General features: G+C 49.0%; 2 protein-coding genes across 3 annotated transcripts in view; one reads left to right on the forward strand and one right to left on the reverse strand.

The window, feature by feature from the left end:
- Positions 1-1,816: 1,816 nt before the first annotated feature.
- Rsph14 (radial spoke head 14 homolog) overlaps positions 1,817-26,566 on the reverse strand; it is a 76,361-nt gene continuing 51,611 nt past the window's right edge. Inside the window, exons 4-6 of the mRNA XM_042666345.1 lie at positions 5,988-6,213; positions 3,954-4,090; positions 1,817-2,058 (exon numbers count right to left, since the gene is read on the reverse strand). Coding sequence (XP_042522279.1) covers positions 1,817-2,058; positions 3,954-4,090; positions 5,988-6,213 — 605 coding nt within the window. The remainder of the gene's footprint in view (positions 2,059-3,953; positions 4,091-5,987; positions 6,214-26,566) is intronic.
- Gnaz (G protein subunit alpha z) overlaps positions 12,939-26,566 on the forward strand; it is a 51,985-nt gene continuing 38,357 nt past the window's right edge. Inside the window, exon 1 of one of the 2 annotated variants that reach the window (XM_042666343.1) lies at positions 12,939-13,085. The gene's annotated coding sequence lies outside the window, so the exon portion shown is untranslated. Of the gene's footprint in view, positions 13,086-17,962; positions 18,033-26,566 lie in introns of those variants that run through there. The other variant, XM_042666344.1, reaches the window with a different exon arrangement.

Here is a 26,566-nt window from a genome sequence, read left to right on the forward strand (position 1 = left end):
GATAGATACCTGAGCTAGATGTGCAGGTTTGTAGGAGAGATAGAAGCGGGCAAGAACAGGTGTGAAGGGGACCTAGTAGAGGAGGCCCACAACCAGGCAGATGAGATTGTGAGAGGGAAGCAGAGGCAAAAAAAAAAAAAAAAGACAAAAGGAGGTTTTACAATGGAGACCAAAAGCACAGGGCCTTGGTAACGTAGAGGCCAGTGACCTTGGCTAGACCCGTGGGAAGGATGAAGCCAGTCTTCTGTGGATTGAAGGCAGGATTGGGACACATGCAGTAGAACCCCTTGGAACATCTGCTTTTCTGAAGAAAGACTTCCTATTTTTAGGCCTTTTTTGAGGTTGAACTTGAAACCTCAGACGGGCCAGCCCTTTTTAGAACAAGATGGCCTGCTTGGGCCGATCCTTTAATTCTAGAGACAAAATGTCTCTGTTACTTCTGAGAGATGTGGGGGTCCTTGGGGTAACTGAAAAGACTGCAAGAAGAGGCTCACTCACTTGAGTTTTGGTTTTGCTGATAGTGTTTATTCTGAGAACTCCTCCCAGAATAAATTCCCATTAGGCAAGGAGGCAGCCTCAAAAAGCTCTTGTGGAAAAATAAGGCTCTGGCTTTTCCTCAGATGGAAGGGGAAATCTGGCACTGTAAGTTCCTCCAACAAAGGTTGGTACCATTATTGCTCTCCAAAACTAGGGGAGCTGTCACCTGACCAGACCTGACAAGACAGGGTAGAGAGACAGAGGAAGGGGCTCTTTCAACTGCTCCCCTGCCTCATCACCAAGTCTCAGTTTCACTGAGAAGAAAACCACAGATGGAGACACTGATAGGAGGCTAGACATACCATAGGGCTACCCTGTTGTGGGACCAAGGTAATCAAGGAGGGTGTGGTGAACTTCAGGCTAGCTCAGGAGTTACCTGTTCTGATGACTTCCTTGCACTGGCCAAGAATAAAGCTGTTTAAGGTAAGACCTTAAGGAAGAATCTAGAACCTATCACTATCAGTGTTTAGTCCTGGATGATCATCCAACTCAACATTCCCTAGGAAGAGCCAGCATCAAGCCATACCTCTTACCTTCCTGCCTGCCATTCAGTGTGGGACGAGAAAGAACTGGCCAAGCAGAGCACTGAAGAGGTTGTCCAAGAGGGCTATGTCCATCTGTACCCCCATAAACCTGATCATTTCAGTGTCTGGAGCTTGGATGATACCTGACCCTACTGTGTTTCTTCCAAAAATCCAAGCCAGCTCCCTACCCCCACTTACCTCTTGAAGGGCTCACTCCTGATCTCTACTTCCTGAGGCAACTCTGGGCCCCCAATGGAGCAGAGATGTGCAGACCAGCTCCTACCAATGCCAACTCTGAGTTGTGCCTATGCTGCCTAGGACCTGGTGCTTCTGGCCCTGATATTCTTTTCCTCCCTCCCTCTCTCCCTCCCTCCCTCCCTCCCTCCCTCCCTCTCTCTCTCTTTCTTTCTTTCTTTCTTTCTTTCTTTCTTTTTTTCTTCCTTTTTGGTCAGTTGTGGGGCCTGAACTCTGCTCTTCAGCTCTAGGCTAGCGCTCTACCACTTGGACCACAGTGCCACTTCTGCCTTTTTCTGCTTATGTATGTAGTGCTGAAGAATTGAACCCAAGGTCTCATGCATACAAGGCAAGCACTCTACCACTGAGCCACCTTCCCAGCCCCTGATATTTCTTCTTTGGCAGGCAAGATTGATGTGACCATGCTGCAGAAACATAAACTGGGGCCCAAGACAAAGAGATTCAGTCCGTTTATTCAGGTATGGAGGCTGCTTAGCAAATGTGACCTGATGTAGGGCTCATCAGGGTTTCCACTCAATCACGTCGAGGGCAATACTGGCTGCCCACTGTATGTTCTCATTCTTCTCTGTCTCAAGCGCACGGAAGACTGGTACGTGAACCTGTAGTAACTTTCGGCCCTCGGGGGCCTCCGCCAGCATGGTGAGGGCCTTGGTGGCATTCAGGCGCACTTTGGTGCTAAGTTCTGGGTCCAGCAGCTCCAGAAGTGGGGGGATAGCATCCGCGTCCAGTGCTGCATACTTCCCTGTAAGCAAGGGGTTTGCTAACCAGCCTCTCCCAGGACCACTTCTCCCTGCCCTCATGCCTTGGTGCAGTCTCAAGGGGAAGCACCCTCCCATACCCACTCAGCTTCTCCCGCCCTATCTCTCTTGCACTCTACTGCTAAGTCAGACTTCACCCCTTCCCTTCTGCCCTTCTAGCCCCTAAGTAGCCTTTCCTCCTCACCCACCCTGTTCCTGTCCTAAAATTCGTTCTCCTCAAGAAATACAAATGGTCTTATTAAAATGGAAAACCAATTGGTCATGTGGCAAATCCTTCTTGAGCAACCACTCTTCACAGGTGTAATTTAGTGATGGAAGCTTAGACTGAAATATTCAGGACCCTAGGTCTGATCCCCAGGACAATACAAAATAAACCAGAACAACAACAATCTCATGGTGCCAGTCTGCAGGGAACACAGACTTTAATTTGTATAGGAGACACTCTCCTGAAGTCTCCACCAGCTCTTCTTTCCTCTGTGTGTGTGTGTGTGTGCGCGCGCGCGTGCATCCATGTGTGCATGCATGCCTAACACTCTATGTTGATCCTCAAACCCTTCCTAGAGGAGGCTTTTCCCCTGTCATGTGTTCCTCACTCAGTACTGAATTTCTCTGCATCCATTGTCTCTCGTGCCAAGTGAGACACCTCAGACCTCTGGGTTCCCACTATCCAGCTCATGGCCAGATACATGGCAGGGCTCACAGACCTTCAGCAGGAGTACCAATAGGAAAATATGTGGCTCATTTCTCTAGGTTCTGGCTTTGGCATCTCTGGCCATTGCTTGAGTCCCCACAGGCCCCTGGCTATTCGAGCAGTTTCCTCCACAAGAATCCTGAGGTGCTCCAAGATGAAGACACAGGGGATGATTCTGCTCCCTGTGTACTCAACCTCCTCTCTATACAACAGAAAGGTGAGCTGTGGACTCGAAGATCCAAATCTCTCTCAAGTTCCATCATTAAGGTACAGTGAGAAGTTTCCAGCAGAATCTGTCTTTGAGAGGCTTTGCAGCATGCCCATTACAAATCTGAAACTCAGAGAGTCCTCCATGGTATACAAAGAAAGCACAGTGCACAGCATTGGTACAGGTGAGTTTGGGCCAGCCAGGAAGATCAGACAACTTTAGAAGGTCTTGGTATGGAAAGCTAATCCTCACCCAATTTAAGAAAAATAAATTATGATCAAGAAACACCATAGAAGACTAGATAAGACAAAAAGAGAAGATCCATTTCAATATAAAATCTGGATATGGTGGCACCTTCTGTGGTCTCAGCTACAGGGAAAGAATAAGTAGGAGAATTGGAGTCCAGGCTATCCCAGACCTCAGAAAAACACAAGATCCTACCTGAAAAATAAATTAAAAATAGTTTCTCAAATGGTAAGAGTGGCTGTCTAGCAAGCCTGAGACCCTGTATAGTATATGTTTAGTTGTTCATTTGTAAAAAATAAATAATCTGAAGGAAGGGAGAGAGAGGAGGGATGGAGAGAAGGAGGGAGGGATCATCTAGTCAAGGGTTTGTTCTGAATCCCTGATGAACAGAATCACGGATCAAGGCTCACAAAGGGCCTGAATCCGAAGTGGGAATTCCAGGCCCAGTGAACAGCCTGGTGTGAAGAGAGGCATCTTAAAGTGAGTGACTACTGAGGGGACCACAGGCAGCCTGCAGTATCCAGGAAGAAGAGAGAAGGCTGGGTTTTAGACAAAATCTCAAAAAGGTTTCAGTGATAGGCCAAGAGAGAGACTTTGATGGAGCCTCTAGGGTGTAGATCTGGGATAACAGTTGGCTCTTGAGCATGGGAGGCATGAGTTTTATAAAGCTTTGTGGCTGATGGGAGACTCCCAAATGGACCCACTCCCACTTAGGGATCCTGGTGTGGCCTTACCTTCTGTGGTCACTGTAGCATACATCAAGGCCCCTGCAGCGTTGGCTCTCACCTCCGTGCTGATGTCTTTTAGCCCATGCACCAGGATGGGGATGACATCATACTTCCACACCTGGTTCTTGCCCTCCAAAGGGATGCTGGGAAATAGAGAGGACAGCTAGGGGCTCTGCTTTGGGAAGGAAGGTGGTAAGGCCTAAGATTGCCCCACTGCCCACAAAAGGAAAGGACCTAGGTTGGGACTGCCCTTTGTAGCCCAGAACTAGCCATGGCCAGAGCACCAGGGCACAAAGGAACAGAGGTGTGAGCTGCTAGTGAAGGTGAGATCAAGGGACTAGGAGGCAAAGGGACCTTGCCCCATGCCATCACTCAAAGAAGAAACAAGACAGGTTCTTCTTGGTTCCAAAATGTAGAGGTGCAGAGTCTAGGGTGTAAACCACAACAAGGCCCATTTGATACTAGCAAGTCAGCTAGTAAAAACCAGGCAGTGAGCAGCCCAGTGCTGGGCACCTGGAAGTGGGAACTTAAACAAGGTGACTTTTAAGTCACTTCTCACTCTAGCATTGTAAGAAGCTGTGAAAAGAAGGTAGACTTCCTAATATTTCCCTCTAGGAGAGGGCCAACACTGTCCTCTTAAAAGAAAAGGCTTTCTGGGCCAGGGAACAGTGCCCACAAGCCCCATAGGAATGCTGCAGTACATACTCATTCCAAGGATTGGAATTGCAAGGAATGTAATCATTGCAAGGATTCCTCCTTCACCTTACTGAATCAACCTTTCCAAAATCTCAGTTCCCAGACAACTCTGTTTTGTAAAACCCAACGTTTCAAAGGCATATGTGTTCCATAGGAACACTGGAAAACGGGCTTGGCAGCCATTCACTGTGATGCAGTGAGGCTGTTAGGACTTTCTGCTCAGTGGACCTTACCCCTAGGTCACTTGATCAAGGATGCAGAACCCTGGGCCCACCTGCAGGAATTCTCCTGGTTCACTTATGTATCACGTGTGAGCTATGCCTCTAACAAGTGGCATTTGGCCCTATACAGATACTGAGCCAGGAGCAGGACTTCTCCCTCTTGACCCTGTTGACATTTGGGGCCATATAATCCATGGTCTGTAGCAGTGACAAAGCCAAGGCCTGTCCTCAGGTAGCATACTGTGTGGGTAACACACAAAATGGTAATAGTGGTAAAACACAAGCCGGTGAAGGGGCTCCAGGGGTGCTAGAGAGAGGTTACTCTCTCCAGGCCACTCCTGGAAAACCTGGTTGGGAAAGATCCTCTAGGCAAAGACCTGAAGGATGAATGGTCTGGGCTAAAGCCTGGAAATATGTATTCTGACAACACACAAACACAAATGCATGCGCGCGTGTACACACACACACACATACACACCCACCTCTAGCAAGAATCATAACTGATAGAAAACAAAGACTTAGAGCTATAACTAAGGGGATATGGCTACAGACAAAGCAGTGGGGCTCTGGGAGTTGGTCATAAGCAGTCATAGGAATGAAAGGCCTTGTGTTCACAGGCCAGGATTCAGATCATGATCCCATGTGGCCTCCAGCAAGCTACTAGATCTTATACCTCAGTTTTCTCCCCTTAAAAGAGAGCCATTCCTCTTACCTGTCTAAGTGTCTACATGTACAACTTGTAGACAACTTCTGGCACACTATGGTCACTTAGTGGCCAGAATGTCATTATTAGCACTGGAGTTTTGTTTCCCTTCCTCATGAAAGGAGGTGACCAACTGTCTGGGTTAGTCTAGGAATGGGGTAGGGAATGGGTCACTGGTATAGAGGACACTGATGGGCCAAAGGAGAAAATGGTCACACTAGTAGAAAAGCCCATATTCCATCCCAGCACCCTCTTCTCTCCAGGACACAAGGACAGAGGCCTTTGGCCTCTGGGGAAGCCCTAGCTGGAAAAAAGACCTGCTGCTGGCCTGCTGTTGGGCCAGTGGCAGCTTAGGTGCCCTCTCTGGAGCTTAGCGGAAGCCCAAGGGAATAGCTGCTTTGTCCCACCAGGTCTTCTCACCTGATGGCCATAAGTGCTTCAGCAGCCTTGCTTCGGATGTTTTCATTAGGACTAAGGAGTTTCTCTTTGAAGCAGGGGACAGCGCGGCTGCCCAGTGCCTCTGTGGCATCTTCCTGCAGGCAGGTTGCCAGTGTGTCCAAGATGAGCTCCTGAATATTTTCCTCCTCCCTCTGCAGCTTCCATACCAGTGCGGGGATCAGGCCACAGTTGACAATACCCTGGGCCCCTGCAGGACAGGAAATAGTACAAGGATGAGACCTTTCTCCTCCCCCAATGGTGATTGGCTGCACAAGTAGGGTAGAGGATTGGCAGGGGGACTTGGCAGGCAGTCCTGGTAACCAGGCTATCTGGCCACACACTGGAGGCTATGTATATAGCCATGACTGGAGCTGAGGCTGAGAGATGAGCCTACAGGGGTTACAAAGGGCTCCAGCCTTTGGTTATCTGCATTTCAGGAGCATCAGCCCTATATAGGAGTGCAGTGGTCAGAGAAGCAACAGCTCATTGCCTTAAGCCTAGGCACCTAGAGGCTCATGTGGGTGAGAGATGATTGGGTCATCAATGGACTAAACTATGAATGAGTCAGTCACCAGGTTCATGTCAACAATCCTAGCTACTCAGGAGACTGAGATCTAAGGATTGATGGTTTGAAGCTAGCCCTAATAGGAAAGACCATGAGACTATTATCTCTAATTAACTATCCAAAAAAAAAAAAAAAGCAAGAAGTAGAGCTGTGGCTCAAGTGGTAGAGCACTGATCTTGAGGGGACAAAAAGTTTTAATAAGTCATTATTGAAAAAATGAGTCATTACTGAATGGGCTATTAAGAAGTAGGGGCCTAGCTGGAAGAAATAGATCATTGTATGCATGCCTTTGAAAGGTGCCCACAGCCCATTTCTCCCCTCTTCTTTGTTTTTGTTTTAGTACCAGTACCAAGACTTGAACTCAGGGCCTTGAGCTCTTGGCTTTTTTGCTCAAGACTGGTGATTTACCACTTGAGACACACCACCACTTCAGGCTGTTTGTTTTGGTTTTGGTGGTTAATTGGGCATAAAGAGTCTCTTGGATTTGTCTGCCTGGGCTGGATTTGAACCTCAGTCCTCAAATCTTAGTCTCCTAAGTAGCTAGCATTACAGACAGGAGCCACCAGTGCTCAGCTCATTCTGTGACTTGCTCTCTCATTCTCTGGTTCTTTCCCTCTCCATGCTTACTGGCTACCATGAGTTCTGACCACCACTTCTAACACCTGTTATTTACTCAGAAATGTGGAGACAAATGACTATAGACTGAAATCTCTGAAACAATGATCCAAAGTAAATTTTTCCTCTTTTAGATTGATTCTCTGAAGCATTTTGTCATAGCAAGGAAAAACTTATCTTCTCTTCCCTTATAGTGTGTGTTTGGAGAGGGGTGAGACCAATCTTCTTTCCCATTCAAACATGTTATAGATGTTGGAGATGTCATGGACTAGATGTCATAGATACCACAGAAACGAGGAGTCCAATGGCACAGCTAGGGTACAGATACTAAGAGAAACACAGTAAAGTAGATCCCATACGAAAGCTCTGCCCTGTTTACTTTGGCTCTCCTCCCTCATCCCTCCTGAGAAATGCCTCCATGGAGCCATCTAGAGAACCCACAGCCTGGCACAGACAGAAGCCAGAGGGGCCCAGAATCTCTGAATAGCCTTTCTAGCCTTAGGGATGAGGAAGGAACAAGGGGCAGCCCTTGTACATGCCTCGCAACCCACTCTCCTCACTACTGCCCTATAGCTAGCCCTCTTTCTGTCTTCCCAGTAACCTATACTGCCCACTGAGAAGATGTATAGATGTGGTTATAGATGTATAACCACTGGGGGAGATGGCCACTAGCAAAAAAACTCTCTCTTCCTTCTGCCCTCCCTAGCTAAATCCTCTAATTTACTCTAGAGAGACAAATAAACAGGTTAATTAACCTAAAGGTCTCTGAGTGCCAATTAGCACTGGGGATTTCCTCTTTGAAGACATAACCTTAGCCTTCTTCCCTTACTCCCTGAGGACATCAAATGGCGGGTGCCCAGGGCCAGGGGGTGAAGTGGCAGAGCAGGCTGTCCAACAGTTCATACTGCCCCCCCATGCTCCCTGACGCCCAGCTGCTTCCTGTGGTCTCTGGTTGGAGCAGCTAGCTCTGCCCCATTTGTTCTCAGGGCACTGGGAAAACAGTTTCCTCTTGCTCCAAGTGTGTTAGGATTTGCTTTTTAAAATTTCATACCCACATGACTTTCTCACCTCTTTAATGGTTTTATTACTGTAATAAAGTCATCCAAATTAGCAAAGGGAATATATGTGTAAGGTTTTTTTCCTTCTATTCCCCCTCCCTATCTCTCTCTTTCATGTATCTCTCTCTCTTTTTTGTGCCAGTACTGACTTGAACTCAGGTCCTGAGTGCTGTCCCTTAGATTTTTTGCTGGTACCCTACTACTCGAACCATAGCTCTACTTCTGACTTTTTACTGGTTTGTTGAAGATAAGAATTTCAAGAGAGAGGAGGCAACAATGCTTGATAAGAAATGTACTCATTACCTTGCCCATGTAATTGTAACCCCTCTGTATGGTATTTTCACAATTTAAAAAAAAGAATCTCAAGAGAGTTTTCTGCCTGGGCTGGCTTTGAACTCAGCCTCCTGAGTAGCTAGGATAACAAGCATGTGTACCCAGTACCTATCTGATGTGTGGGTTTTGTACCTCATCCCAAAAACAGTTTTCATGTCCAGATTTCCAAATAAGCCTGGGTTGATTCTTGAAAGTGTCCTCTTCAAGCTGTGTGACCTTGGACCAGGTACCTAACCTCTCTGAGTCTAGTTTTCTTAAGCACTGAAATGAGCACAATGGCAGAGGGTGAACAAGAAGAATGGAACAGGAGCCTGATTAGAATCTCTCTAAGCTTCCCAGGAAATATCAGCACAGGTACTGTTGCTTAAACTGCCAGGAACTGATGTCTGAGTTGAGATGGCCACAGGCTGGGGAAAGAACAAAAAATGGTAGTTGAGATGAAAAAGATCAAAATATTGGAGGTGATTATCTCTCCTGCTCTGCTCCCCCTTGGTGAGGAAATCCAGGCCCAGAGAAGAAGCTCGAATGTCCAAGTTAGCACAGCAGATGGAGACAAAGCTAGGGTCCTCAGCTACTCAGTTTGTGTCTTGAGCATCTGTCTCAGGGACCTTCTCCTAGAAATACTCAGCAACAGGACCTGGGTTCATTTTGAGACAGAGGGAGAAAATTAAAAATAAAACGCGTGCCGGGTGTGCCTTTCTGCTCGCTCACTTTGCTTCTCTTCAGCTAAAAGGAGAGTGGCGGGCCTGGCTATTTATAACTAACCCAGATCCACAATTGCTTGTTCATGTAGGGGCAGGGCCCATGGACCCCAAGGAAACAACCCATACGAACCCATCCAGCTGCTGCAGATGAGAGGAAGTGAGGTTTGGGAGCAGGCAACAGAGAGGGACCAGCTAGGATGGGGTGGCAATGTGCAGGCAAGACCCTGGACACTGAATAATCACAGCAGTTTGAGACTTCCCATTCTACACTGGGGGAGTAAGAAGTTGAGTGGGAGAATCAGTTGGGTCAAGCATTACCGAACTGATTGTCACACAGATAGGGAAGGAAATCCAGAGTCATGAGGGCTCTGGAAGTGCCAGAAGAAAGGCCCAGGAAAGTGTGTCTGCAGTGAAGTAGAGGATAGTCCAGAAGGGCAAACAGTGGGAAAGACAAAGGTGTGTGTTTGGAAGGAACAGGAGGAAAGGGAGCTTGACTAGATGTGAGGGATGGCAGATGCCCATAGCATGGAGTCACCTGCAACCAACGTTTGATCATTTTGTGAGAGCGCAGGGGTCAGCCTGCTGTTCCTGATGAGTCAGGAGGCTTCCAATGGGCATTCTTTTTCTTGCTACTATATAAAGCCCTAGCCATTGTCTCTTAGGTTCTGGTACCAGTCCTGACCCAAGATCCTTCCTGACTCACTAAAGTTCCATCCTTGCTCCCTATCCTCTCCTACCTTCTCTCCCCCCAGTGCTGCCACCTGGCACATTTGGTGTCCCCATAATCCCATGGCCAGAGCAGGCTCTGTGCTGAACTAGAACTCGGACAAGCTTTTCTACTTTTCCTTAATTCTTTTAGACTAATTGATACTTTCGTATTTGATTATTCCCTGAGTAGAGCTCACATGGTCTGTGAGACCATGCCAGAAACAATATGAAACAAAAGCTTGCTGTCCATCTTCTCAAATTTCAAAAGCTCATCTTAAAATTTTTCAGGGGTGTCTGGTGCCAATGGCTCATAGCTGTAATACTAACTACTCAGGAAACTAAGATATAAGGATCTTAGTTCGAAGCCTGTCTGGGCAAGGAAACTTATCTTCAATTAACCACCCAAGAGCTGGAAGTAGAGCTGTGGCTCAAGGTGTAGAGTGCTAGCCAAGAGAGAAAAGGCTAAGGGATAGCCCAAGCCCTGAGTTCAAGCCCCAGTACTAGCACGAAAGACACATAGAAATAAAGAATGGGGGAGATGAAAAGAAAAATCTGTAGTGGTTCTTAAGTCTAACTGAAAGGCCACCAGTCAGGGATGACTATCCCTATTCCTAGTATTGGTGCAAGCTTGAGCACCAATGTGGCTGAGCTGGTCTGGAACATCTTGGAACTTACTTCTCTTCAACCTCCTTTCACTAGTTATCTCCAGTCCTACTGTGGCCTCAAGGCAAGCATCTCTTCCTTAAGAAAGCTGACCCCAGTGCTCAGTGTTCCCCTTGCCATTGCCTGAAGAGCCTTGGTGGGTCCCATCCAACAGCCAGCCCCATAGGACTATAATGCAAATTAGTTCTTTCCACACCTGCTTTAGAACCACAAGGCCTATCAGGAAGAGACAAGGTGTAAATCCTAGAACTCTGTGCCACAAGGAAGAGGCTGATAATAAATAATTGTCGTATGAATGAATATAATCTTTAATTTACTACCAGTAAGACCATCTCATTTCACCTCACCTTGATGTGGTCTCCAGGGAACAGGTCAGGGAAGCAATAACCAGAACCAGTGGACCCCTTAAGGGGCTAGCCTCTGATTTACAGCTGAAATGCAATAAGGGGTTTCCTACTCTTGTACTTGGGCTTGCTCTTTACAAAAAAGTGAACACTGAACCCTTGGCCCTACAGTAAAAACTAACTCTACTCATATCTGACTGTGCAAATGTGTGTTTCCCATGAACATTAACCCTACTAATTGCCCTTCCAGGAGCCAGTGTCTTTTTTTTTTTTTTTTTCACTTTTGAGAAAACAGTTGTGGTCAGGGACCACAGTGCTGGGCTCTGAAATTTCTCCCAACACAAGGTTGGCCTGACACAGGCTGGTGGCAGAGCAGACATGTACACCAAGTAGCTTTTCAACTGCTGGGCAAAGTCCTTTAGTTCTCACTGGCCATCCCAAAGGAGCATGACTGTGGTTCATAACCAACATCTATCTGCTCTTAAAAGTTTAGGCAGTAGCCAAGCAGGTGGCTCATACCTGTAATCCTAGCTACTCAGGAGGCTGAGATCTGAGGATTGGAGTTCAAAGCTAGCCCAGGCAGGAAAGTCCATGAGACTCTTATCTCCAATTCACTACCAAAAAAGCCACAAGTGGAGCTGTGGCTCAAGTGGTAGAGCCCTAACCTTGAGCAAAAAAGCTCAGGGACAGTACCCAGGCCCTGAGTTTAAGCCCAGGACTAGCACAACCATAATACATGGGCTATGACTTTTCAGGTTTCAGCACAAATGTCAGAGGAGGTTATGGGATGATGTGTGCAGGCTAGAGTCACCCAGCGGGCAGAATCCAACCCATGCCCCTGCCTTCTTACTTCAGACTTGGCCTAAGGCCTACTATCCCATCTGTCCAGCCCATGGCCAGTTCCAGTGCTTCTGCTTAACAAAGGGGGAAATCTAAGTAATTTCACTATGAAGATGTAAAGTGACAAGAAAGGGGCCAATATTGGGTGTCACATTTGTATTTTGTCAGGGATGCACTAAGATGCTTATGCTTCATGCTACAAGGATGAAAAAGTCAGCGTAGCACTAATACCTTGACTGTCCGACCTGAGCCTTTTAAGCACTGAAGTGAGGGGTTCCTGCCCATAAATAGGATCTACTTGAAATAGAAAGCAAAATTGCTTAGGCTCAAGTGCATGCTGCAGGGCTCCGAGCTACCCAAAGGTGTCAACAGGGGAGCTGGCTCCCTCCTGCTGGGACCAGCTCCTAGAAGAGTCCTTATGTCCCCGACAGAGTGACAGCCTCTTCCAGGGATGCACAAACCTCACCGAGTGTTCAACCTTTAGGGTTTGCGTTTGTCTTTCACATGTCCTAGAGGGCTGTCACAACAATCTAGTGAAGCAAGTGCTACTGGATACTTTGGAAATAGAAACGGTGGGAGAGGTTGGTGGGTTGTCTAGGGTCGCAGAACACAGGAGGAACCCACTTGGGGTTGAATGAAGTTGGGAAGAGGCCAGCAGAAGGGGGAGCGCGCAGTGGAGGGAGCCAGCGCCATTGCGGTTTTCAGATTGGGTCTCCCTAGTTTCTAACAGCAACTCTACTGGAGGGGGAGTAGGGCCTCGGCAAAGTGGCTTGGACACTTGGCGCGGGAAGCGCGTGCGGGACTGCGGCGCGCGCAGAGCCAGACCTCGCCCCTGTCTGTTGCCATTGGACCCTCGGTGCGTCCGTCGGCCACACACGCCCAATGGGCGATGAGCCGGCGCTAGTGGAGGGGCGGCGGCGCCCGGCGCGTGGTGCCCGGCGGGCGCGCGGCCCTCCCCCGCCCGCGGTTGGCCTGGCAACGCGCTGCGCTCGCGGCTCCGCCCCCTGCCGGCGGCGGCGCTGCGCGGGGCGGGCGGACTTGCGGGCGGGCGGGCGGCTGGCGGCGGGCGGCGCGGGAGGGCGGGCGGAGGCAGCCAGGCCGACCCGAGTGTGTGCGCCGCCCGCGGTCCGGTCACGTCCCCGCGCGGGTGTCGTCGCCCGCGTCGTGCGGAACGAGGAGGCTGCGGCCCGCGCTCGCCGCCCCGCCCTGCCCAGATCAGCTCGGCAGATGCACGGTGCCGCGGCCGGGAGGTGAGTGAGCGGACCTGCAGCCGGGGCGCACTCGGCGAACCCCGGGAGGTCGGGGGCGCGGTCGGGGCGCCACCCCACCCCCACCCGGGGCCCTGCCTGGGCCTTTGTGCTCGAGATTTCTCGGGGCTTGGAGGACACCAGTGTCAGGGATGCCCCTCCGTGGTGGGGGGCCGGCAGGGCGCGGTTGTCTGCCAGGTGGGCAGGGGTGGGGGTGGTGGCCGAAGGCCTGACAGGTGCCGGCGGGAGGGAGGCGCGCGGGGCTGAGGACTCCTCTGGAAGGGGCGACTGCGGGCCTGCGAGGATGGGCAGGGGGCGGCTAGCATGCCTCTCGGGGCCTCAGAGCACCCAGAGCGGCCTCGGGTGCAGAACCCAGGCCGGACGACCTGCAGGAGCGGCGCTAAGGCGGGGTCTCCCGCCGGGGATAGAGGGGCGAAGGCGACCCTGGGTGGCCGGAGCGCCAACGCGTGGCCTTGGCCGGAAAGGAAGAGAGGGCCCCGAAGGCCTGGGCCTGGGGACAGACAGATCGCAGTTTTCGGTCATTGCTCTTGGAGCTAGCAGGTTCCTAGGAGGCATTTAGAGCAAGAGAGGAGTATCGACCTGGTACGATTGTAATATGTTCCCAGCTCAATATTTTTTCCCTTAAAAGGCGGTGGGGGTGTTTGAGGGAGGGCCTGAGAACTGGGGTTCGGTATCCTGCAGTGAATGCCAGAGGGGCTCTGCCTTTAGGGAGGTGCTGAGACTGTCTAGGGTGACGGTGGCAGGAATCTGTCTAGGCCGAGAATTGGGACTCCTATTACCGAGAAAAGGATGGGAAGGCAGTTCCAAACAAGAGTAGGGTTCCCTGGAGTCTGAGTCTCAGGTGTAGGGACTGGCCTGGTAACTGAAGTCTGTCTGGCTTGGGGAAGCAGCTGAGCAGCTGACAGGCTCCTTTCTGCCTCAAATGATTTCTGTGCCCTGGAGATCAGTCCTGCTGCCCTCATCCCTGTCTGGAAGAAGCTCCTTTGCCAAATTCAATTAAGCAAATATTTTCCCTCCCCCCCCACATACACACCCTGCTTGGGTGGACAGAGTGGGAATGGACTGAGACTGCCCTCCCAGGACTGACTCACCTCCCCATAGGGAAGAATTGTCTGTGCCCAGATAACCCAACCCCCAGTGCAAGGCACTTGGGAGTTGCCACCAGCTTGGTTCCAACCTGCCTGTGGGCAGTGACATTTGAACTGGAGCTTGAAGGACACTGGCAGGATTGGGGTGGGCATTGCAGGCAGAGGGGAGAGAGTAGATGGAGACTAAGAGGAGCTTAGGCAGCTGGTTCTCGTGGGAATGCTAGGCTTCCTTGAGAAGGAATCAGAGGTATGGAAGGAAAGGAGGTAGGAGGCTTCACAGGACTGGGAGGTCTGGGGAAATGGAATGACCCCATTGCTTGTTAGCTGTCTGCCCTGATGGAGACTGCAGCCTTTGTATCTCTAAAAGGGGAACCATTCTGAGACCTTTTGAAATGAAGTGGGCTTGGGAAAGAACTTTAAAGATCAGAGAGAACTAGTTACTTGAAATCTCCGGCTGCCATTCCAGGCACCCTGTCCTTTGGGCAGGGCCAATGCTCTAGGTAACTATCCAGCCCCTTTTTAAGCCAGGAAGGAGCCATTTGTTTAGGGACAATGCTTAGCTAGTGAGTCTGCGTCTTTTGCTTGTGGGTATTTGAGATTTGTGACTATGACCTAGGAATATGCATCTAGGGATCAATAGGGGGTATAGAGGGCTGGCTCCTGTTTGCATGAATCAGTGTGCCTTCAATGTGCCTCCTTTGGAATGATGAGATACTGGCATTTGGTTTAATTCTTCCTGTGTGTTCCTCTAACAGATGTTGATTTTCTGCAACAGGCGGTGAATAAGACAGAGTTCTTCCCCCTTGGAAGGCCAGAGTTACCTTCTGCCCTAGATCTGTTCCCTCACTTACAGAGTGGTTTGCCCCTCCCCCATCTTTCTTTGCTCTGTGGGTCTGTCTGTCTCTCTGTCTTTGAAAGGGCTGTTTATTACTCATTTGGGTAGTATCCCCCCCTCCCCTGCCTACACACATTTTAGCTAAAGCCCAAGAACCAGTAGTAAGAACAGGGCCTGCCTGCATGGAGTATGTGGTCTGTTTTTCCACTCGACTCATCCAAGGGGCCTGCTATGGACTCTGGTTTGGAGACAGAGATAGATTCCTCTTCTGTGCTCTGCCTCTCAAACTTGTTTCCCAAAAGAAAAAAAAAATGGCTTGGTCTGGACATCAGGAGCTTCTAGGGTGATTCTAGCAAACATCTGGGTAATTGTAAAGACTTGGCTGCTAAAGTGGTAGGCCTTCTCACAACTGAACTCAGAGCATGGCCTCAGCCTAGCCACTCAGTTGTCTGGTGTGTGAATTTGGACAGCTGTGCATGTGGTTTCCTTCCCTGGAAGCTAGGATAAGGCAACCTGGGAGACATAAACACTCTGCCTATAAAGGCAAGCTCACAGACTCTGACCGCAGCAGGCAAAGGGGAACTCTGAAGGAGGCAGATTAGTGTACCTATCTTCCAAAACCCCAAGGAAGGAAACTGGGGTAACAGTAGAACCTCTAGGGCAGCCTTTGAGTCCTATGCTTGACTAAAATTAATATGAAGGGAAATAGAGGCATCAGGGCAGACGCCAAAGGTCAGTCCCCAAGAGCTGCCACACTACAGCTGTGTGGACTGGGAAGGGCAAAGGGGCACCCAGCTTCTCATGACACAAGAACTCCAATTTAGGTATAAAGAAGAGGTAGGATCAGGCTCTGATCCCACTGCCTCTTGATCCAGTCCCATCTTCTCAGAGCCTTCTTGTCCTTATCTGTAAACAGAGCCATAAGTGCCCTGCCTAGCTCCCACACCAGCCTTCCCACATGTTTAGCCCCTTGTGTTGTCCACAATGGCAGTGGAAGCTCTTCATAAGAATGAGCCCACAGGGCTGGGAAGGTGGCTCAGTGGTAGAGTGCTTCCCTTGTATGCCTGAGGCCCTGGGTTCGATTCCTCAGCACCACATAAACAAAAAGAAAAAAAAGCCAGAAGTGGCACTGTGGCTCAGGTGGTAGAGCCCTAGCCTTGAGCTGAAGAGCTGAGGGACAGCGCCCAGGCCCAGAGCTCAGGCCCCATGACCAGACCAAAAAAAAAAAAAAAAAAGAATGAGCCCACAGGGATCATATGTCAATTCTGGAGCACACTGGAGCTGACACCAGCCCTCTTATGAGCCTGAGGAGCAGAACCCTAACCTTATACAAGGCCTTCATTCATTCATTCAGCTAATATTTACGAGTGTCTGCTGCATGCTGGCCCAGGGGTATGGCAGGGATGCAGTGCCCACTCCTAGGGCTCACATCTCATATACGGACAATAACACATGTAACCAAGAACAGGGGGATGAGCACCTTGCTGTGTGGAACACTGAAACCAGAAGCAGGGGTGAGGACATGACGTCTCTGAGGTGGGACTAGTACAGTGCCATGGAGTAGCCCTAGGCAAGTTATGTTATGTTCAAAGAAGAAGCATACTAGGAGGGCACAGCAGGTGCAGAGGCATTGAGGGAACACTGCTCAGCTGCTAGAAGCCCTGCCAGAAGACCAGGTGGCTAAACCTGGGCATAGTGTCATAGACTCATAAACTAATGCTTGGTGGGGAGTTTGAGACCAGCCTAGTTACATAGCTACATAGCAAGAGCTTGTCAGAGAGGCAGGGGGAGGGGGGAGGAGACAGAAAGAGCCAGAGAGAAGGAAGGAAGGAAAGGAGGGAGGGAAAAGCCAGATGACTGGAGCCCAGTGTAGGTTTGTTGGTAGGTTGTCTGGGAGGATTCCTACTTCCAGTGAGATAGGTAGGAAGACCTGTTTAGAGCAAAGGGGAGACTTGAACTAATTTATGCTTTTCAAAAGAGCTCTGCTGGGCTTGGAGTATAGCTCAATGGTAGAGTAATAGCCTAGAAGGGGTGAGGCCTTGGGTTCTTACCCCACCCCCACCCCGCACCTAAAATAAATCAAATGTATGCATGCAGGCATGCATACATACATACATACATGCCTACAGACATATACACACATTTACACAAAGACCTCTGTTGATATGAGAGAGTAAACTGAGCTAGAGGTAAGACTTGAAGTTATCTATAGCCATGTTACATTTCAGGTGAGGAAGATGAACAGAGAGGTGGGAACAGCAGAGATGAGAGGTGGCTGAATTAGAGATTCATTTTCAAGAGTGGTAGATCAGACCTGGTGATGGATAGAGCTTTGGCTCTGGCTGAGGAATACATGGACGGTCTCATTTGTGAGACACAGAGGACCAGGAGTTGATCTAAGATCCTAGTAGATACAGGCCTATGCAGTGGCCAGAGAGAAGAGTGAGGCTAGAGCTAGCAACCTGGAATCTTTGACATCAGAGTTTGAGAGAAGCAGCTAAGGTTACTTGAGGATCGAAGGTAGATGCGTCCTAAAGGTGCTGGTGGTGGGCTGGTGAGCCTGTGGAGTAGGAGGGCCTTCATGATGTCCTCTCAGGAGTCTGGAAAACAAGGCATCCAGAGGATATGTCTCCTGAAACAAATACCAGGGCAGATGGGTACCTGGGGACTGAGCAAAACTGGCAGCTCTGGCTGCACAATTTATGGAGTTATTAAGACATTATTATGCATTGCATGATGGTGACATGTCACAGGGCATTAAGCCTACCGTGGGGTCCTATATGACTACTTAGGTGTGTACCTGGGAAACTGGCCTGGTCCTACAGACCATGGGGACAGTACTAAGGCTGTGGTGGGTAGAGAGAAAAGGCCTAATAAGGGCATGATGTGTCCTCACTCCTTTTCTTTCCCTTTCCTTTCTCTGAGTGGCCACATGGATTGGGACCAGTCAAACCCAGCCTGCGATTCTTGCCCTAGCCTCCCTGTCCAGGAGCCCAAAGTCACAAAGTAAGTGAAGAATCGCCTGCAGATGGGGAAGAATCACCTCTTCCCCCTCTGTTTGTACATCCCCAGAATCTAGCAGCCCCTTGGTCAGCAAGTAGCACATCTGGAAGTCAGCCAGAAGCAGACCTTGTGTGAGCACGGCTGGCATCTGCACACAATGGCTTCCTTGAGTTCATCTCTTTTCCACAGGAGTCTGCTTCATCACGGAGTTTTGAGTTATTTGCTTCTAAATTAAGGTATAACTCTCTTTTAGAGATATCCCTGGAGAATTCATTGAACAGTGCTAAGAACTAGACTGTTAAAAGCCACAGTGCAGGGAGGGGCCTTACAAACAGTGGCAACTTGCTGTTTCTCCTAGCAGCCTCAAACCAGAAACATGGCCTAAACCTGAGAGTTCAGCCTGGTCTCTTATGATCATGGCCATGCTGGGGGTGGGGGCACAGTGGTCAAGAGAACTTTTCAGACCCATGCTCCTGGGGTAGAGAGCTGCCAAGACAGGGTTCCTCAGTGGGGCCAGGTCTGAGTCCTTTTACCACCTTGTTGAGGCTTCCTCTGTGAGTCATGAAATCCAAAATCCCTCAAAATGTTGGGAGGGTGGAGTAATGGACTGTGTGCATGCTTTTCCAGAGACAGATATAGGTGTTCTCAATGGTATGAAGCACAGAAAATCTGTCCTGGATTTCATAGCCAAGTGCTTCCAGCAGGCCAGTGCTCATCTCATCTTCTCACCACTAGAGCTGCCAGCACAAGGACAAAGACTGTAGATGTCCAGGAACCTGAGGGTTCTCAGCACCTTGAGGTGGCCCAGCCTCCTTCTGCACAGCCTGGCTCCATTGCCTAGTTGGTCATGAGAAGGATGGTGGAGGAGGCCTGGTAAGACCTGAGCCAGAGCCAGCATGGCAGTGCTTCCAGCTCTTAAGCCCTGGCCTGTTCCACATAGGCCACATCCTTCCAGCCTGATCCTTTCTCAATCCACCCCTAGGAGAGGGAGCTTGGGGACTGGATTCAGCTCCTGCAACCAGTCCCCTTGGACTGATGCTATATACACCTCTTTGGGCCTCTGTTTTCTTTTCTTTAAAGTGAGAACAGAAGCTCATAGGCTACAAGTTCCCTTCTATGCTAACACTAGGCTGGTGACTGAGAGCTGGCTGCCAGGTCAGGTCCTTAGTGGAGGTGGCATGGGAACTTGCCATCTTTGCACATGCTTGGTTTTTGCCTAAAATTATTGTCCTCCAGCTGCTCTGGTTTTTTTCTCCACAAAGCCAGCTGGGCCTTGCAGCTGCTACTCCTTCTCAGATATTGCCACATAAAAGGAATCTCTAGATCCTCAACCTCATGCCCACTTGAGGCTTGTTGGGGCCTGTCTGTATTAATGCCTGTGCCCCCTACATTCTCCAGTGTCCCTTCCGAATGCTTTCTTTCCCCTTGGCACTTGTCGTAGTCTATATGCTCCATATTTTATTTAATTATTGTGTTTTCTTTTGTCTTCTGGGCTTCAGTGTAAGCTCTGTGAGGTAAGAATTTTGCTCCGCTTGCCTCCCAGGATGTGTCCAGGAAGTCCTTGTGGACAGTGAGCAAGCACTACCAAGCAGACATGCCCCCATTCATCCTGTCTGAACAGTATAGGATGGGCACCTTGGGTTGACTACACAACACAAACCATCCACAGGTAGAGACCACAAACTGGGTCCCATCTGGCTCAACCATGGTGCACTTGTCAACCAGAGGTGAGAGGATTGTCTGTCTTCTTCCACTGAATTGGATGATTCAGGCTGACACCTGGTGTCACCTTCAGTGATATGATGTGCCTCATCCAGGACTTGGTCAAATGTGGGGAAGATTCACATAGTTATGACCTACAGAGGTTTGTCCATAGGAAAGTGTACTAAGAACATGAGACAAGACTCTGCTAGAAATAAAGGAACATGGTGATAGCAGAGTGGCCTTTCCAGATGCTCATGGATCTTGCTCCCTAGGACAAGGAGCAGCCTGTCCGGATCTGGGTCTGCCTATAAAGGTGAACCTGGTAAATCTTTTCACTTTGTAAGCCTTGATTTCCTCAACTTTATTGTTTGGTAAGCATGCATACATGCATGCATATGTGTATGTATGTATTTATACAGTGCTAAGTGTGAAACTCAGAGCCTCACCCATGTTAGGCAAGTGGTCTACAACCGAGATGCACTCCCAGCCTACCTCACCCTTAACATAAAGGCTCTGGCTGAGTCAGGGTACTGAATAAGAAGTTTTTACTTTCTATTCCAAACTTGGAGTGGCTGCCCAAAGCACAGTGCTGAAGAGGATTCTAAGGGTATATTGTAGCTCAGAGAGGAAGCATAGCATGGTTGATTATGATGTCTTTAGCAGGTCCAGGAGTCAGGGTTAAGACATGCTTGCCAGCAGCTGGCCAGTCTTGAACCTTTTGCATCTGGCCCTTTCCTTTCTCGTGCCACACCCCTGAGAAAGGCAACTTGAGTGTTGCCCTATCTCATCCCTATCTCTCCTTCCTTGGGAACAGTGCCCCTGGCCCCATACTAGATGAGGATTTCCAGTGCTCCATCCTCAGTGCTTCCCCAGCTGACATATGGAGTTTATGAGCAGCTCAGATCATTATTTGTTGACTCTTCTCCTCTTAGCTGATTCCTTGCCTCCTGCCTGGCCCATGACAATCTCTGTACACAGAATAAATGAATTAACTGGTGAAGAAGAAAAGGCAGAGTCTCAATCACTTAGCAAGGTTGAGAGCCTATTCCTAGACATAAAGTTCACATAGGGTTTTGTTCCAAAATGGATCCCCAAGAATGCTACCTGTCTATATGGATCAGGTGACAATGAAAGGAGGTACTAAGCTGTGTCGAGTGTGGCCACATGGGAAGAGGGAACAGGGAGAAACGTGGTATGTGAGTTATAGGCTTTTTGTCCTATGGGGGGACCCATTGTTCCTATCTGACGTGGGCCATGGAATGCTCCATCAGCCTTCAAAATGAGAATATCCTGCAAACTGCTGAGGTGGGTGATCTCTGGAGACCCTCTTTGATGCAGGTTTGAAGACCTAGACTCCTCAGCACCTCTTATGGTGCCGGCTCCAGCAAGGCCTGAGATCCTCGTGGGAGAAGCAGCTTGACTTGAGCTGGTGGCATTTGCCCTTTTGCTCCTTTGCTATTATGGGGTTGGATGAAAGGGAGGGAGGTGGTGAGGCCAGGGAAGCAGCAGTCTCTAGATTAGAGTGGGGGCTTTGTGTTGATTGACTGTCCTATACTTCTTTCCTCTCTCCTGCTCCACTCTGTATGGCATGTCCTTTCTAGCCTTAGCTGTTCTAGCTGTGTGTCATCTCAGGCATGTCCCATCTACCTTTCCTGCTTCCTGTGGCTCTCTGGACTGGTTACCAGGACCCTTACCATCCATCAATGCTAGTGTGGGTCCAAGTGGCCTGTCCCCAAGCTAGACTTTCCCTCTAAGTATGGCAGCCCCCCCACACCCACTCCATTACCTCTGATATGCTGTGTAAACATATTTCTCGATAAAATGCCGGGAAGAAAAATAATTAGAGTGTTGCCGCCATTATCCAATTTCTGATTAATCAAACTCTCTTTGTCCTCGGCCAAAATCTATTCATTTCCCTTAAACACTGGGCCAGTGCCAGGCATCGATTTCCTCTATGATAACACCATGCACGCACACACATTCCGAGCCCTGCCCTTCCCTGCCCTGCCCTATGGCTGGGACTGAACAGAAGCACTGAAGGGGCTTCTCTTGTCCCTACCTATCCCCCAGCTGCACACATTTCCTCTGGTGAGCCTCTTGGTCATAACAGCACCCTCATCCCTGCCCCCTGCACTGGAGGGGGCTGAGCTTGCCCTCTACTACTTGATCTCAAGCCCATGTATGTTCTAGGATAGGATAAGCTGCAGCCCTAGACCCTGAGCTTTCCAGGGTTTGGGGAAATGCCCCTATCACTGGCACAGGAAGGAGGCTAAATGCTGGGTGGGAAAGGGGCAAGAGTGCAAAGTGAGCTGAAGAACTACATTGTGTGTGTGTGTGTGTGTGTGTGTGTGTGTGTGTGTGTGTGTGTGTGTTATGGGAGCAAGCTTCCTATTAACACAACAGAAACCTATGCTGGGTGGGAAAGGGCCAAGAGTGCAAAGTGAGCTGAAGAACTACATGTGTGTGTGTGTGTGTGTGTGTGTGTGTGTGTGTGTGTGTGTGTGTGTGTGTGTGTTATGGGAGCAAGCTTCCTATTAACACAACAGAAACTTCACCCCAGAGGACTTATGAGAAGACATCCGTTGGGCCTGGTGGCAGCCTCACACTTGACCATCCACATACCATGTGCCCCCAGCAGAAGGGCCTTTCCAGAAGACTGAACAGATTCTCAGGTCATCCCCTCTCTGCCCTCAATTGACATGGGAGGACTTAGTTACAAGGGATTGAATTTCCAGTACCTGGAATATCTAGTACTTGTAGGCCCATGGGATATGTCAGTGAGCAAACAGACCAGCAGCCCCTGTATATGGTGCTTCCACTGTCATGAGCATTGTGGGAGAAGCAAATGTGGCATTAAATCTGTGGTGGTTCTGGAAGAGAACTTTCCAGATGGAAGGGCCAACTGTCACCAAGACACTGAGAGACAGCTATGAATGCTGGAAGTCAGCAGGGAGGGTATCAAGGGGCTAGCACAGCACAGAGTAGAGGGGAGGCAGGCAGATCTGATGGCTCAGATGTGTCCTCCTTAAAGGCCACTCTGCCCTCCTATAGACAATGCAAACCTACTCCCTTGGTCCAAACATCCATAGCACTGTCCCTTCTCAAACACCACTGAATGCCTCATTTGGGAGGACAAAGAGCCCTGGAAGGACTGTGACCATGGCTCCAAACTGCGATGGAGAAGGACAGAAGGCTTCAAGCACAAGAGAAACCCACTGTGTCTTGTTTTTACAAAGTTCCCCTTGGCTATTGCTGGAGCACTGAGTTCATGGGGCTGTGGACAGTTGTATTGCCACTGCAGTCTAGAAGAGAGGCTGCGCGGTGTGGGCTCCATAGTCAGGGTACCCACCAAGAGCTTTCCTGGAGTCTCCAGCCAGACCTGATTCTGACCTGAGGTACCAGACCCTGTTAAAAAAAGGAAGTGGGGATTGACCTCCCTTAGGACCCAGTCATACCACTTCTAGGCATCTACCCTGAACAGGAACCAATATACAAGGACACGTGCATCTCCATATGTATTGCAGTACTGTTCACAATAGCTAGGATATGGAAACAACCCAGATGCCCCACCACAGATGAATGGATCCAAAAATTGTGGTATCTATACACAATGGAATATTATGCAGCCATTAGAAATGACAAAATAATGGCATTTGCAGGGAAATGGATGGAGCTAGAAGGAATCATGTTAAGCGAGGTAAGGTAAGCCAAGAGCAAAGAGACAAAAGGTACATGGTCTCCCTGATAAGTGGATGCTAAATCCAAAATGTTAGGTGATACAACAAAACTAACAGGACTTAAGAAACAAAGAACTCCTACTCATCTGGTCGAACCACTACTAAATATCCCCATGCTGCTGATCACATGTATGGTGTATAACATGTGTACACCGTTATATGTTATAGACTGTGATAGACAATTTGCTCCTGGAAAGTTAGAATGAACTTGTGACTTTAAATGAGCATCATTATTCCACAATACTGCGAAATTCGGGAAATTATGTAATCACTTAATCACAATCAAAAAAAAAAAGAACCTGGGGAAGGTAGAGAGGGAAGGGATGGTAGGGGGAAAACAATGGAGGGGGTAACAATGCTCAATAGGAAGTGTACTCATTACCTTACTCATGTAACTGTAACCCTCTGTATAGTATCTTCACAATAAAAAAAAAGGAAGTGGGAAGCCAGGCACCGGTGGCTCATGCCTGTAATCCTAGCAACTCAGGAGGCTGAGATTTGAGGATTGTGGCTCAAAGCCTGCCCAGGCAGAAAAGTCCATGTGACAATTCATCTCCAGTAAATTACCCCCCAGCAAAAAAAAAAATCCAGAAATGGAGCTGGGCTGAAGTGGTCGAACACTAGCCTTTAGCAAAATAGAGCTCAGTATAGTGCCTAGGCCCTGAGTTCAAACCCCAGGACCAGCACCCCCACCCAAAAAAAATGAAATAAGTAGAGGGAAAGCATGCCATACATGCCACCGTATCCTTACTAGAGCTGCACTGTCAGTAGTTCTAGTCCAACAGTTCATCACTACACCCCTCCCTGAGGGTGTAGATACTGATTGAGTCTCTTCTCCATGCTTTTAGAACCCCTTCCTGAAATGACTAGGACGATCTGCCTTATTCCCTCAAGGTAGCCAGCTAGAAGGCCCTTCTAACCTATTAGGCCAAGGCTCTGCCATGACTGAAACCTCACTGTGCCCCGCTTCTTCTCTGATCCTGTCTTGGGTCCTTCTCTTGAATATTTCTCCTGAACATTCTCCATCTATTGGTCACTGGCTTAAGAATGCCCACCATGTTTGGCTAGTGCCACTTGAGGACTTTATCAAGATAAGTTGAGGGCAAACTGTAGGCTTAGACCCTCTTGGGAGAGGCCTGTCACAGGCAGGAGGACCAGGGCCAGCTCTGAGCCAAATCTGCAGCAGTAGCTCCCAGTGCAGGGGTTCTACACTGCTGGACTCAGGAGGACCCACAGCATTTGACAAAATGTACATTCTTAGGTCACAGAAAGACCATAAACCTACACCTTTCCGAGCATCCAGTTCCCTGGGTAAGTTGGGTCTGAATATATAGGTATGAATTTAAAAGCCTCAGGAAACAGACTTTGGGGAAGAGCAAGGAAGAAAAAGGAACAGACAAATGGAAGGGACTGCTTGCCTTAGGAGAGGGACAGAGAAAGGGGCTGCAGGGAGGCCGAGAGGGCCTGGGAAGGAGCCAGACTCTCAGCTGGCCCCATGAAATCCTCAGCAAATAGGGTTCAAGAGTAGGAGGGATGGGATTGTTGGCTGTCACACTCAGTGGCAGGGGCAGGAAATTACAGGGACCCAGAATGATAAAGTCAGATTTCCCACCCAACAGAGAGACCCAAAAGTCAGCAATTAACTTTCCCTCTGGCAACTGAGGGGCCTGGGGCAGAGCTTCCTAAGGCAGCAGTCCCTTTGATGTTGTTCTCATTGAAGGCTCTACATCTTGGCTGTCATTTCCTCCTTCTCTTATAGGTAGAAACTCTCCATTTTATCTACTTATTTACTCCTGGCTCAAGGAAGCATCTGGCCTGATTTCCTTCTGAGTCAGTGTTCTTTTGGTGATGCTATCACCTCTTGTCTGGCCAGCCTTGGTGGCTGTAGGCCAGAAGAGTGGACACGTGGCTGAGCGTGTCCAAAGCCAAGACAACACAGGGACACTGGAAAGAGCCTTGTGGTGGTCTCAGATTAGCACAGAAATACACAGCTGGAACACAGGCATTGACTAGGGCCTGTTTGTGGATGGGGACAGTGGATGTACTAATTCTGCTCATTCTACTTGCATCCTAGTTCTAAAATAAGCAGAGAGATTGGAGGAGGCAAAGAAAGGGAGACCTGCTGCCAGTTTATGGATGAGGCAGATTGTGGGGGGAAAGAGGAGCTAACCCAGTAGCCTAGTCCCTGACTTGGGTGACAGCAAAGAACCCACAAACATGTCCCTTATCAGTAATATCTTACACGCACACATGCTATCATTTTTCAAACATTTGCAGGAGCCTTTGTGATAAGTGAAATGCAGAGTCATTTCAAGCCTTACAGAAAACTGGTGAGATACCCTTTTCCCTCTGGCATCAGCTTGCTGGGTGAATCCTTGCTGGAAGGCATGCTGGCTGGTATCCATGGCTGACTGAGCACCCAGGCCAGTGGGCAGCCTTTGATACCCTCCAAGCTCTTTTGCTTTCACTCCTTTATGTCAGCTGTGTTTGTCCTAAACCTGTTGTCCTTGAATATCACATAAACCGATAGAAGATGAATATAAAATAGGCTTCTGTTCAAATGAGAGTAGGTGCTTTGGAAAGCTTCAAAAGCCATGGTTTAGTGTAGGCAAATAGTGAAGTGTGAGGACAGAAAATTCTAACAACCTGGGGTTTGAATTCTGATTACTTTGCCACCTCAGTGATGTTGGAGAAAGTTAACTAGATGTCACACTGGTGTGCTGTTGTTTGAGCAAGGACAGTGCTGGCAAATCCAAAATGTGGGCCTGTGCTCCAGGTAAAGGTCTTGACCCTGACTCTCTCTGCATCGAAGTATGTGAATGAACCTGTGTCTGTTTTAAGTGCAAATAAAACATTTAGAGCTATTGCTAGCACTTCCTGCTGTAACTCACTTTTCAGTAGAGCAGTCAGCCCAGCAACTCCAACTCTGAGGGTAAATTTTGGTCATTAATAGATATAAGATCCAGGCATTGATTCGCATCTATAATCCTGGCTCCTCAGAAGGCTGATATCTGAGGATCTTATTTTGAAGCCAGCTTGGGCAGGAAAGTCCCATGAGACTTTTATCTCCAGTTAACCACCAAAAAGCCGGAAGTG

This window comes from Dipodomys spectabilis, unplaced genomic scaffold (genome assembly GCF_019054845.1).
Source record: "Dipodomys spectabilis isolate Male_0828 unplaced genomic scaffold, ASM1905484v1 ptg000363l, whole genome shotgun sequence".
Classification (NCBI taxonomy): Eukaryota; Metazoa; Chordata; class Mammalia; order Rodentia; family Heteromyidae; genus Dipodomys; species Dipodomys spectabilis.